At 39.2% G+C, this 14,324-nt stretch overlaps 2 protein-coding genes and 1 long non-coding RNA gene across 3 annotated transcripts; 1 reads left to right on the top strand and 2 right to left on the bottom strand.

Annotated features, from left to right (window-relative positions):
• Window positions 1-3,340: 3,340 nt before the first annotated feature.
• Window positions 3,341-6,555, bottom strand: LOC126594053 (G-type lectin S-receptor-like serine/threonine-protein kinase At4g27290). The gene is made up of 7 exons (XM_050260255.1): window positions 5,500-6,555; window positions 5,212-5,313; window positions 4,899-5,104; window positions 4,539-4,767; window positions 4,196-4,430; window positions 3,946-4,081; window positions 3,341-3,758 (listed from the first exon to the last, which is right to left on the bottom strand). Exons 1-7 carry the CDS (start codon window positions 6,548-6,550, stop codon window positions 3,525-3,527), a joined length of 2,193 nt encoding a protein of 730 aa, XP_050116212.1. The 5' UTR covers window positions 6,551-6,555; the 3' UTR covers window positions 3,341-3,524.
• Window positions 6,556-8,247: 1,692 nt separating this feature from the next.
• Window positions 8,248-8,679, top strand: LOC126592266 (probable arabinosyltransferase ARAD2). Its single transcript, XM_050257981.1, has one exon. The coding sequence runs from the start codon at window positions 8,248-8,250 to the stop codon at window positions 8,677-8,679; it is 432 nt and encodes a 143-aa protein (XP_050113938.1).
• Window positions 8,680-11,304: 2,625 nt separating this feature from the next.
• On the bottom strand, window positions 11,305-13,947 carry LOC126592501 (uncharacterized). Its single transcript, XR_007612658.1, has 3 exons — window positions 13,345-13,947; window positions 12,175-12,338; window positions 11,305-11,357 (listed from the first exon to the last, which is right to left on the bottom strand). It is a non-coding gene; the product is annotated as an uncharacterized LOC126592501 (long non-coding RNA).
• Between the last annotated feature and the right edge of the window lie 377 nt (window positions 13,948-14,324).

The raw sequence follows: 14,324 nt of genomic DNA, 5'->3' as shown, positions 1-14,324 counted from the left end.
AGATTCGACTGACACCCAAAAAGGGCGGCATCTAATGGGATGCCAGAGGGATGAGTTCCAAGGATAGCAAAGACGTTGAGGATGGTGAGGCCGATAGGGCCGAAATGAAGTATCATGGTGTTGGTGGTCGAGCACCAGAGACTTAATGCTGCCATAAGGAGTTCTTTATCCATGGCGATCTCCACAATTGAAACCTTAATGTCATCATAGATGCCAAGAGTTTTCCATTCTTTACCAAAGAATTTCTCCATCTGGTCGACCCAAGCCGCCCAGTTGGCGTTGGTCATAGACCAGGCTCTTTGAGGCTTTGTTGGGTCCCACTTCGGCCAATCAAACCCTTGCAACAAGTGTGCCAAGCAGTGAGTTTTGAAGAGGGAAGTGTTGGGCGATGGCACTGCGTCCTTAAAAAGCGGCCCCAAACTTTGGTGAGTAGCACTCAAATCGCTCTCAAAACTTAGAGTTTTGACAGCACTCCGGTCGTTGATGTCCTTGCATTTGTTGCATTCGTCAGAGAGCTTAGAGATGAAGGAAGCCATTGATGAAGGTTTGAAGATTTCTGGGTTTAAAGGAAGATTTCTATGTTTAAAGGAAGAATTTTTGGGTTAGAGTTTCGAGTTTTCCGGGAAGCTAGAAAGCAAAATGATGAAAAGGTGTTCAAGGTTTCTGGAAGCGTAAAGTACAAATGAGAGGAATTTAAGTATTTATAAGCGTTCTGGGATGAAGTTTAAGTGTTTGAATTTCAAAATCCAGATGAAAAGACTGAAGTTTTTGGGGTCTCGATGACGTACGATTGCGTGAGGCGGCGGATTTAGTGGTGAAAGACGTTTCGACGGCCACATGTCTTTAGGGTTATCATTAAAAGCTACTAGGGTAACCAAGGAATCGACACGTCGCAGGACATTGGGAAGAATCGAGATCGTGAAATCACGTCTCATAAATACGCATGGTGGTGGATTCTCGAGACGGTTCAATGTTTGTCATTAGTGCCAAAGGTCAATTTCACTTCTTCAAGGCCGAGGCTCGAATAAGAATTGTAGGTCGACGACCTCAGAAGCAAAGGGGTAATGTTTGGGCCCAAAATTACTGGTTTGGGCCAAATTTATAATTGATCTCTGCCCAGAAGCTTTGTTCAAGGATCGCTATGAGTCGATCAGTTTATGGGCCGCCTAACCAAGGTCGGCAAGGTCCTATTAAAAAAGAGTTCTCCAGAAGAGTAGGAAGAAGGTGAGTCATATCGCGAGATGGAGGGACAGGTAGTTGAGTTCTAATGCAGTAAAGATACTCGGCCGGGTGAGGGCGTTTAAGCCTGGAAATGAATACAACCTAAAAAGAGGGTCAGATTCAAAGTCCTAATGGAAGTAGGTTGGTCAAAATAAATTTGGATCAGAATAAGAAGTCTTAATCCGAGTATGGTTTTAACTCGATCGTGAGAATGATATCTAACCCTATAAATACCAAACTCAGTGCAATGGAAGAACCTCTCCAACTCAACACACAAACTGCCTTGCGCAACCTCTCGCTCTACGCGAAACTTCTCAACAACCTTGAGATTTTTATTTTCTTTTTCCGCCGACACATCTTCAGTTTGGATAAACAGCACTGTGAAGGCAACCGGTGATACCTTCAATTTGGATAAACAGCACTATCGTCGTAGAACCAGCCGATCGCGGAACACCTTCAGTTTGGATAAACAGCACTGCGTCGAGGCCGACTGGTTATCTATCCAAGTCTCAGTCGAGAAGGATTTTTGAATCCTTATTGGCAGAGCTCATCTCATTAGCCTTATCGGCGAAGTGAGGTGTTACCAGGTTACTACATTCGGTACATTGACAGCCGAATTTGTTATTGAACTTCGCAGAACTAGCAGCCTTGTCTTCAGGCTCTAGAACCCAAGGGCCGAGGCGTGTTCCTTCCTCGGCCGCAGTCGCAAGATCAAGAAGTCAGCAGTGCGCTTAACACACATCAACACATTTTACTCCCTGGCCGACCTGCACGCCCCGCACACAACCAAATGACGTAGTTAGCTTATTAATTACTCGGCCTGCACGCCACGTAGGCTTGGTAGTTTTTAGGGTCAACAAACTTATAAGTAAGTTGATATACTCTTATATTACCAACTGGTTTTACAGTGAACTCCTTTGAAGTCAACCTCTTAGTTTCGAAATTTATAGTTTTTCTTTTTCTCTTCCTTTGTCAAAATTCCAACAGCCCGCAGCCAACCCTAATTCAATTTCTTCAAATGAAGATCATGGAAACTTGGCAGAAATTGACATGGCGTGCATTGTTCAATTTTTCAGGTCGACGGGCCAGGAGGCGGTGGCCCCTCTCTAACGACATCAATATTGTCCCCAACTTAATAATTATCATTTCCCTAATCCGTCAAGTGTGAAATTTTATCACAAAGACTTTGGTATTAGTTATAATGGGGTAATCGCATTTAATCTCATTATTTTTCTTCCCCTGATGTGGAATAGCTTGTTGAGGAAAATTAGAGTACACAACTTTAACACAAAGGTTGAAGAGACAAAACAAGTAAACAAATTACTTACGCACGAAATATTACAACACAATTTCAATGACGCATTTTAAAAGCTATGACACTTTTTCACTTTTAGAGACAAACTCTAACCCACTCACTCCTCACAAAATTACACTTGCTTCTCACTCTCACTTGATTGCCTACTTGCTTGATCACATAGTATCAGGTTTGACTTTTTAGTGTAAAAATATGGTTTTTCGTTAAAGTGAACAGTACCGCAGACTTTTCGTTAAAACTCCTTATTTATAGGAAAACTAATAAAAAAGACTTGAAAACTTTGAGTTTTAACGATAAGGATAAAATAAAGGGTAAAATAAAGAGTATCAGATTGATCTTTTTTGTGTAAAAATGTGATTTTGCGTTAAAGTGAACAGTAGCGTGAGTTTTTCGTTAAAACTCAATATATTTATACATGGCATAACCGACCTAACCAAAGTCGGCGGACTTGGCTTGTGCATTTCCAGCCACTAACTTATATTACTTTCTAGAATTTTCACTGACATTCCATCACAACAATCTTAAGATATTTGTTTAGATAATTCTAAATAGGTAACCGACTTTGGAGCTAGAACCGTCTAGCATTTTAGGTGCATTCACCGTGACCATCTACCTCCCACGCATATTTGAATCTCCAGAACCTTCTAGCTAGTACCACTGCCGTAGTATTTTGCTAGAGTTGTCAAGCATCCAAACACCAATTGGGCTGGTGTTGATCTTCAACATAGCTAACATGCATGACAATTATGCGACTTAAAAAAAAATTAGCAAAATTTATGGGCATAACATTTCAACTAGAAATCAGCAAAAAGTATTATACAATATTCCACTTAATCGATGATTTTTGTTTTCGTTACCGGATCTACTTTATCAATGGGAACAATGGTTTATTACAGGATTGTTGATTGATTTCTTAACACCCACCAATGTCGGAATGAGACAAACCATTTATCGATCCAGTTTGCTCTCCCGTTTCACGTATACCAGTTCAGTCCACATTTCCTTGTGCGTAATATGCCGGCTTTTTGGGTTTAGGCCGCTCCGTGCTTTCGTCTCTCAACATCGGTATCACAACCGACATGGTGGGTCGATCGGCTGCGTTTTCCTCCACGCACAGTAGACCGACATGGATGCATCTTAACAGTTGATTCTCGTTACACGAGTCGCCTAGAGCTGGATCCATTAGTTCTAGCCCTGCATTTTCTTTCCATAACCCCCATGCCTGAAACAATGTTAACATGATCATTTAGCTAGGATATCACAATAATGAAATGCTACTGATAGTCATTCACAACCGCCGTTGATGGAAGTGAGGTCCCACAAACCATCAAAGGCGCGCTTGGATGGCCATCCCTAGCAGACCTTAAAAAGAAGAATATAATCTGCAGCTAGAAATTTGGGTTACATACATAGCTTACTAAATTGTGTAAGGGATCATCATTGCCGAAGCGGTTGATTTTCTGGCCGCTTATGATTTCAAGTATTAGCACCCCGAGATCGTAGACGTCGGTTTTTACAGGAACGATTCCTTCAATGGTCTCAGGACTGGAAAAAATGGAAAAGAAAAAATTCATCAATTAGTACACATCTACAAAAATACATGCTTAACAACCAAAAGCAGAAGCCATGACCATTAAGAATTTATACACATTTACTTACACTGTCCCGACAATCGTACTAGTACTTGCTTCCAATTCAGTGTGGGTTATCCTTGCCAATCCAAAATATGCAATTTTAGGGTTCATGTTTTCGTCGATTAGTATATTACTAGCTTTCAAATCTCCATAAATTACTCTCATTCTCGAGTGTTGGTGCAAGCAAAGCAATCCTTGAGTGATTCCTTCTATTATACCGAAACGCTTCTTCCAATCGAGTTGCCTACCTCTGGTTGAATCTGTCACAATGTAAAGAGAGTTAAGTAACAATACTCAATATGTTTTTACACTCACAAATTAAACAAATAAAATCAAGTGCTAAGACAAAAGTAGTATTGATTCCAAACCAAAAATAAAGTAGTCTAAGCTTTTGTTTGGCATGTATTCGTATATCAACATCCTCTCGTCCTCATGAATGCAAAATCCAAAGAGCTGAACAAGGTTTGTGCGTTGGAGCTCATGTATTGTGCGTTGGAGCTTATGTATGAGTCTCAATTCAGTCTTGAACTCCGAATTTCTTTGTCCCGAACTTTTTGAAAGCCTCTTCACAGCTATTTCTCGTCCCATCTCCTTCCCCTGAATTGATAATCCATATCATGTTTTTGCTGTCATCTTTAGGCAATGAAGCTAATTCCTTTTTTTTTCTTCTTTTTTTCTTAACAGCTTTTGAATTAGAAGCAGAAATTTTTGTTTTTTCAAAATGTTACCTTATAAACCGGTTCAAACCCTTCTTCTCCTAGCCTGTTTTCTTCAGCAAATTTTTTTGTGGCAGCCGAGATGGATGAATGGCTAAACTCCCTTAAATCATGATGTCCTATCTTCCCATCATTTTGGAGGCCATTAACATCATCAGTAGGTCGATTAGATTTCATTAAGATAGGCATTTCGTTCTCAATCTCTGTCCGGTTCTCACCTATACAGATCAATTATAAGAAATTAAAGTTTCAATGGAGACAACAATTGTCAAAGATGTGAATAATAATCCTGTCTTACTGGTGCACATGATTTAAAGAAATATACCAGCTGATGCAAGGGCTGATTTTCTTCGTCGGAGTAGATAGTACGCGGTGCAAAGCACTAGAGCAGCAGCTATAGAAATGCCAATCCAAACCCATTTATCTGCTGCATCATAAACAATTAGCTAGCAACATATGGCAATCAGTGTAACACACGCACATGTACGCATGTATGCATTAATTGTCTTCAATTTTTGGATGAACTAGGTCTTGCAGGTTTCTTAAGGAAAATGAAGAAAAAACCGAGACAGAGAAAAGAACTTAAAACAACATTAATAAAGATAAGAGGTACCTAATAATACTGATTCCACGCGTTTGCAGCCTCGGTATATATCCTTCGGATCAAGAAAAGAAAACCCTTTTTGGCATTTGCAGGTTGGCCTTTTATCTGTGTTGAGCTCACAGGTACTGTTGTTACCGCAAACACCAGCGCCCCGTTTGCAAAAATCATCCGGCATGTACCACATAGGACTACTCCAGCTTGCAATTCCATTGACGTTTTTCGGGTGAGAATATAAAGCGAAAATCCCATCAAAATCCAGAGTCGCCCTTACGTAGTTGTCCCCCACCGACACGTGGTTGACCCTCACCGACACTCCCTTTGTCCCCGGAAAAGTGTAATTTCCACCATTTTCTCTCAGAACAAACATGTCCCCTAAGCTGTTGAACACCAATTGTTTGCCTTGACTACCTGGCACACTCCCGTTGGTGGTGTTCGTGTCGAAGTAAACGATTTCGGCATTATCTGCTGTCAAGATGCTGAGCACGAGGTTTCCATCAGATTTCAATTGTAGCTGGAACGGCCCTTTTGTGTAGTTCGTCTCCGATTGTCTACACGAAAGCTTCCCGTTTCTCTCAATTCTCTGTCCAGGCAAAACGGTGTCTGTAGGATTGCTGAAGGTCTCCCACAAGCTCCCCGAGTTTTCGTCTTGAAGGACAAAGTTTCCGGTGTCATTCATCACCCCGTTCGCAACAATCGGGGAGGTTGTTTCGGATTTCCATATCTCTGCACCCTGAGGATTGTTAAGAACTAGTCCACTGGCAGTCAATTTCAGAACTGATCCCCCACGTGCAACTACAGGGTTGTTATCCTCATATGCATACCAAACTACGGTGTCTCGGATTTTCGCATACCATATCGAAAGCAAGAAAAGATCATTGTTTCCGAGGGGCGAAAATCCAAACGCGAAATCACCGGATGGAGAAAGCCATGAGGAGTCGCCTGTAGTTGCAGTTAGAGAACTCCCAACTGCTACGCTTCCATTATTTTGGGAAATCACAGAAATTGGTAGCAAAAACAAAGAGGAGAACAAAAGCATCTCTACAGAAAGAGCCACTGCCATTGCAACAGCACCTATTTTTCAACTTGGCTTGACTGATTAGCTATATTTCTTAGTAAAGCATTGGTCCCTGTTATATCTTCAAGTAAATGTGTGTGAACCATGTGCCTGTCATTCTCTAAGTTTTTGCCTGGAATTAAATGCGTCTACCCCATTTTTTAAAGTCAGTGTTACCCATCAGCCCGACATGACCTCAGACCTCGCTACGTCACACACAAAAATATCTCCGAGCCTACGGAATAATTTCTCCGAACCTACACATATCGTGGCCAAACTCAAAAAATAAAAAAATAAAAAAATTTCACTTTGAAAAAAATAATATAATGAATAGTTTTATATATAATGATATCGAGATTTTTTGTGATAGAATTTATTGTCTCTCTCAACTCTTTGTAATGTTGCAAGTTGAAGCAATATTGATGTAATGGCCCGCTGATTTGTCTCTCTCAAATCTCTTTTCATCCTACTCTCATCCCTCGTCTGTTTTATGATTCTACTTACTTAAGCACTTATAAATGTTTCAAATCAACAAAGGACTTGTAATTTAAATAATTAAGAATATTTATCACTATACTCGAGATTCTAGGTTCCAAAATATAATATAATATAATATATATATATATATATACACACACAAGGATCTTAAGGGGAGGGATCCCCATTTTTTCAAAAAAATAGGAACACGTTCCCCGCTGTTGGATTTAACTTTAATGAAATCATGTGATTGAGATTCTATGGTCTGTGTTTTAATCTCAACCACACAATTTCATTAAAGTCAATCTAACGGTGGAGAGCGTGTCCTCATTTTTTTTTGAAAAAATGGGAATCCCTCTTGTGAAAGGTTTCCTATATATATATGAATGTTCCAAACCAAAAAGACTAGTAAATACGAGCATGACTCACGCATCTGCCAGCCATTCAAGTCCACCAGTCAAAATTCAATAATGGGGCTCACAAAGAAAATTTGAAAAGTACATGCAGATTGAGGACGGATACAGGTAGGGATGGGCAAAATACCCATGGGCATGGGTAATCGCGGTTACCCGTCTATTTAAAGTTGACGGTTATGGTTATGGGTAACCATTTAGACAAATAAACGGTTATGGGTATAACCGTTTATCCATGAAATTTAAATGGGCGGTTATGGGTATTATCCGCGGTTATAACGGGTATCTATCGGTTATGGGTAATATTTATGGTTATAACGGTATCCATTTACCCATTTAATTTAATATATGTAAAATTAAAAAAAAATTAAAAACCCTCATAGAATAAGTTACAACTCCGTCACTCTCTCTCTCTCTCCGCCTCTCGACTTCGTCACTCTCTCTCTCCGTCGCTCTCTCTCTCTGCGCCTCTCTCTCCGTCGCTCTCTCTCTGCGCCTCTCTCTCCTCAAGCAATCCTTCGCCACCATCGTCGGTGTCGTCGTCCTATACACCTTCCTCAACACCTTCCCACCGCCACTTCCAAGGTCGAGAACGCATTCCCCTCCTTCTCCTCCGCGGCGTCCAATTCGATCTCCTCCGACGTGTTTGCTACCCTGGAAAATCAGCTTAATTTACCCGGAAAGCCCGTTAAAGTGTACCTCTACGATCTCCCTAAGCGGTTCACTTACGAAGTCATCGAGCATCATTCGTTGGCTCGCGGTGGCCGGCCCTACGACGACGTTTCGAAGCTCAAGTACCCGGGTCACCAGCACATGGGTGAGTGGTACCTGTTTCAGGACCTGCTCAAACCCGAATCGGAACGGGTCGGTTCGCCCGTTAAGAGGGTATTGGATCCGGAAGAGGCAAACTTGTTCTATGTGTCGTTCTTCTCGTCATTGAGCCTGATTGTTAACCCGGCGCAACAGGCTTCTGGGTCGGAGAAGCTGTTGTACAGCGACGAGGAGAATCAGGTGGCCTTGATTGAGTGGCTGGAATCGCAGAAGTACTGGAAGAGGAACAATGGCCGAGACCATGTGATCATGGTTTTGGACCCCAATGCTCTGTACAAAGTGATTGACAAAGTCAAAAATTGTGTACTGCTTGTTTGCGATTTTGGGCGGTTGAAGGAGGACCAAGGATCGCTTGTGAATGACGTGATCGTGCCTTACTCTCGACTTCTTCGTTCGATGATGATACTGATGTGAATATGGAAAAACTAATCTTTATTTATTTTTTTACTTTGGAGTTATTGGTGATACTCATTCAATTTATGCATACTAATTCAATTATACATTTCTTTTGTAGGCCTCTTTTGATGACAATGAGTCGATGATACTTTGTGATTGAACGTGTTCAAAACACATATTTCAATTAGATGAAATTATATGAAATAATAGAGGGTTAACTCATGTGATGAATTAGATGAAATTTGGTTGGTTTCGTATGGTTGTTTTTTGTTATCAGAAACACAGATTTATGAGTTGTTGCCAAAGGGTCTGGTGCTTTAAAAATCATTCGGGAATTCAGAAATAAAAAAGCTCTACTTTTACTCTTCCCTTAGGCTCAATTTTCTCAGGTTCCTGAACTTCCATAATTTATTGGTTGCTATACAGAATAAAAAAAACTGATTGGTTGCTATACAGAAAAATATCGTTCGTAAACTATTATTTCAATTATTGGAATTATATGAGGACTTAAATGATTAAAATAGGGAAATGTATGCTAAAATGTACTTATAACGGTGTTTAATTGTCAGAAAATAAAAATTATGACAAATTTTTCTTTTGTAATTTTCAAATTGTTAAAAAAAATAATGTAGACGGGCAAAAAAAAAAGGTAAATGGGTAAAAAAAGGATAAACGGGCGAAAAAATAGGTAAACGGGTAAATGGTTATGGTTATGGTTAAATGGGTAAATGGTTATGGGTAAATGGGTACACGGTTATGGGTATGGATAACCGTTTATAAACGGTTATGGTTATGGGTATAACCATTTATGTAATTACCCAACGGGTAAACGGTTATGCGGATATGAACATAACCACATAACCATTGCCCATCCCTAGATACAGGTGGTGTCCAATCTGAAAACAGACCTCCGGGACCAAACAAAGACGACTAAGTCTTCAAGTGATAAGAGACTTATGAAAAATGCAAAAATATCTTCACTTTGAGAAAATAATATAATGATTAGTTCTATAGATAATGACACTGAGAGTTTCTGTGATAGAACTCATTCTCTCTCAATTTTTTGTAATATTGCAAGTTGGATTAATATTGATGTGATTAATAATAATCCGTTGATTTGTCTCTCTCAAATCTCTTTTCATCTTATTCTAGTCCCTCGTCCATTGTATGACTCTACTTAAGCACTTATGAATGATTATATAATATATATGAATGTTCCAAACCAAAAAGACTTTATTAAATACGAGCATGACTCGCTCATGTGCCGGCCACTCAAGTCCACCAGTCAAAATTCAACAGTGGGGCTCACAAAGAAAATGTGAAAAGTGAATGGAGATTGAGGACGGATACAGCGGGGCAGCAGTAGGAGAAATTTTTTAGTGTGATCGGTACACGAGCTGATATATAATGTGTTATTATACAAATGGTAGAATATGTATGTAAAAAAGTTAATAACTTAAAAAATAAAATTTCACATTACTTACATAAAAACACATGATATATCACTCGTGTTTCCGTCACAATGAAAAATTTCTCTAAGAGTATGGACACAATTGTGGAAAAGATAGGAAAACAGACCTCCATGATTAAACAAAGACGACCAAGTCTTCGAGTGATAGGGCCCAAAAGGATGGGCGAGTTGAATCTCGCAGTCCGGCATCGACGGACACAAAGATTCAGATCACTCATTTTAAATCATACAGTCTCTATTAGCTTATTTTATTGGCCCATCTCACACAAGGGGTCCGAATCTCTCTCTTCCCTCTTTTGAAAGGTTTGGATATCTCGCTCCGTCGACTCCAGATTGTGAGATTCGGAGAGGATCTGATTTCGGGTTTGAGGTATGGTTTGACAACTATTTGAAGCCCGTTCAGGTGTGGTTCATCTCACCAGGTTGGATCCCAGGTCAGGCCAGCCATTTCATTAGCCTAAGATGGATCTAACAGACGAGGCGCTTGGATATTGCCTACCGCGACCAAACGGACTCATGGGCTCATTAGCTGATGAATCTGGACCCTGGTGTGTGTAAAGCCCACCTCAGCTCGATCCGAATTCGATTGATACTAAGCTCCAAATCATAGTATCAAATTCAAGTCCAAATTTTAACAATACGAAACCGAAAAGCATGCAACTAAGAAAAGCATTGTTTCAGTCCAACAACCCAAGCTTCCTTAAAAACCTAAGACAAAAACGACGACACTAGGAAACGGAAAACATGCAACTCAGAAAAGAAAACCATTGCTCTAGTCCAAATGAGGTTCCTCAATGCCTCAAGCTTTTCTGAACACCATAGCCTGAACCTTTTCCTTTGCGCCTTCTTTGCTTCACCAGAAAAGTTCTTAATTAGCTCCTCTTCAAATTTGGGACGAGCAGGCATTAGGTTGTGCACAATGCTGTAAATGCCCCTAGCCCTTGCCACACCCTAGGCGCGTACGCGTGCATGTCCGACCTGAGTTATCTCATTACGCGCACAGTTAGATCTTCCCATATTGACATCCCTGCTGTCTATTCTCCTGCGAATCCTTCTGCTGGTGACTTCATCCGGGTCCATTTTCTTGCTCCTCAGTGCATGTTCATCTGCTTTTCCATGTTAATAAATATAGGAATCCCATAAGAAACAGCATTTGACAAAACAGAACCTGATAATAACAACAAAACTTGACTTCATCCTCAGTGCATGTTCATCTGCTTTTCCACTTCAAAGCAGCTGACGGCACGATTCGTACTTGGACTCCAAGATGTCTAGATTATGGAGAAACCAGCCTTTTGTCCAAAACACACAAAGAAGTGTATTTTCCGTTTATACCAATTAAGTGTGTTGAAGCATGTCCCACATGGCCACATCGGAAACTTGTTGAAGTTTAAATCCTCTTATATAGAAAGTTCGACTACCAATTGCCTTGAGGCCTTAATTTTGTATAAAACCATACCTATTGAATTGCACACGTGCTTAAGTTAAGGTCAGTATTGATGGTAATTAGTAGTGGGCCGCTGGGCCGTCTTCAAAAAACTGGTACAAAGGGCAATTTATAGAAGCAGTGTTGAGATAAGGGCAATTCATCTGTTCTTTTTAGAAGGATATATATGAAGCAAGGTTTATCTGCTTGCATAGAGTAGAGGCAAACTGGTAGCAACAAAACCAAATCAGAGTGAAGATATAAGAAAAACCGTTGAGGGAAACGATGAACGGAAGGAATTAGGAGTAACTAGAGAAAATCCCGCGCGTTGCTGCGGGACTTGAATGCACCAGCCTTAACTACATGAATAAGACACATTTAACCTTAAAAAAATTCAACACAATCATGAACGAACAAAAAAGATAGACAGCATTGTAACCATAGATCCAGGAAATTATAAAAATTCATCCAATCAAGAGACAATATAATAGTTGGGAGAAGGTGAGTATGCAACTAAGAATCTAAGATATACTTGATTTGCAATTCCATTATAATACAAAGATTGATACAAAAATCTGAAATGAACATGAGGTCTACAAAGGTTTTAGAACTTAACAATAAACGACACCGGAAGAAGGCGCAAATACGGCCCCGAAAATCCCAGGAGCAGCAGATGACTCCTTCAACCCAAAAAACTCATAAGTGAAGAAAGAAGACGACGATGACCCAGTTAGAAGACGACGTGCCTCTAAATTGATTCCCACCAATCTGACTCCTCAACTTCAAATAGAAAGACATCAAATCAATTTGGTCTAATCGAGTGAAATCCCATTAATCAGTCAAGCCCAAGACACATCTTTTTCTCTAACAATAAAACGCAATTGCATTGTCTCTCTTTCTAGAAATTATAAAAAGTTTCAAATTCATGCACAGAGAGTACTTAAATTTTTTTTATATAATATGAGACAACTATAAAAAGACATCTAGCATTATATCTTAGGTAGGTGTATACACTGATTTGTTGTGTCCAAGTAAATCTTTTAAGATTGTCAACTGGCTAAAAATTATTGGAAAATAATGAAAAGAAAGCACCTTTGGTTGGTTAACTACTATAAACTATGGAAATTAGTACGAAAGTACCAAACTATATCCCAATTAAAACAAAAGGCTTGCTTGACCAACTTTAATAAACCAACATAGATGAATTGATCTATCATTATTGTTTGTCATATATTTGTAGCTTCATCTTTCATCTTTTCTTTACTTTCTCAATTTCTCTCATCATTCAACGAATTCAGATTTTAGATAAAGACAGATTGCGCCTTATTGGTTCTAATCCTCACTAACCAACTAAGCTTAAATGTCATTGTTTTGCTCAAATTAAATAAATTGTACCCCTCTTCCCCCATTTCCGTGCAATTCACCACCTAGACAATGCAATAAAAAACCGAAAGAAGGGACACACATATATTATTCCATCTCTCAAATTTACACCAAGGATGCATGCATGAACCTCAATTAATCCCTTACTGCGAGTGAAATTTCCATTTTTAACCACTAAATCAGAATAACCACCGCCGGGTAAGCAAAACATGAGCTACTTTAAAAAAAAAAATTTAATTAAAGACATAAACTTCGCATAGGCAGAACCTGACAACCAGCATATAAATCTAAAACAAAAACCAGGCTCCAACATATGTATTTCCACAAATGCATGTATAAAGCTGTACATACACACATGTATAATTGTGTAAGCACAGGGGATTTGGGAAAGTTTTCAACACACCTCTGCATTGCAGCAGCAAATCGAAATGCTGGCTTTCGTCCGTTTTTCAGACCGGGTTTTGCAATGTTTGCATTCACCTATAGCATTTAAAATTTTCAGTCAGAGAGCAAGAAGAAGCGTAATAAAATGCTCAAAAGGGTAAACCCCAGCAAGCAATAGAGTATATATTGAATGCCAAATGGCAATTAGGAGTTAAAGGTACCTTAAAAACACGTTTCCGAAACGCAGACATCCCTTCTTTTCATTCCCCTAAACCCTAGACTTTCAACACCAAAATCCTCAAATAGTACCAGAATTTTGCAATGTGGAGGGAATATAATAATAATAAAAAAACTTAAACCACAATCAAGCACCATCTATCGAAAACAAAAGGATAACCCAAACCACAAACAACATTACTATAATCAATTTACCAAACCCCTAAATCTAACAATTTTAACAAATACTATAGCATCAATTGATTTAACCCCACACAAACTTAATTTCTAGCCTTGCGTCTACGAACAGAATAAGTACAATCTTCATAGCCTGTGTCATTGGCAAATAGCAACAGGGTAAGTTACAATTGATGAATAATATTTCAGTTATACAAAGTTTAAAGATGAGTTCTAAGATCATATTGTTAGACATATTTGTCAGCAGAACCTTTATTTAAGAATAAGTACAATCTTTAACACATGAAATCATGTATATATATTTTTTTAGTTTATACTAGAAAATGTGCCCGTGCGTTGCTGCGGGACTTGAATGCATCACCTTGAACTGCATGAATAAGATACATTTTACCTGAATGAAGAGAGGGATAGATGAGTGAATGCGGCAGTTAATACGTATTTATTACATCAATTACTATGACTAAATGACGGGTCAATTCCATCATTATGCAATAAAAAAACATAAGGCTAACAAATATGATCAATCATTCTAACATTCTTCCTAGGTTATCCAATCTAAATGACAAAAATGGCTAATTTAGTTGA

This window comes from Malus sylvestris, chromosome 12 (assembly GCF_916048215.2).
Source record: "Malus sylvestris chromosome 12, drMalSylv7.2, whole genome shotgun sequence".
NCBI classification, from domain to species: Eukaryota; Viridiplantae; Streptophyta; class Magnoliopsida; order Rosales; family Rosaceae; genus Malus; species Malus sylvestris.
This window is presented reverse-complemented; position numbering and strand designations above follow the sequence as displayed.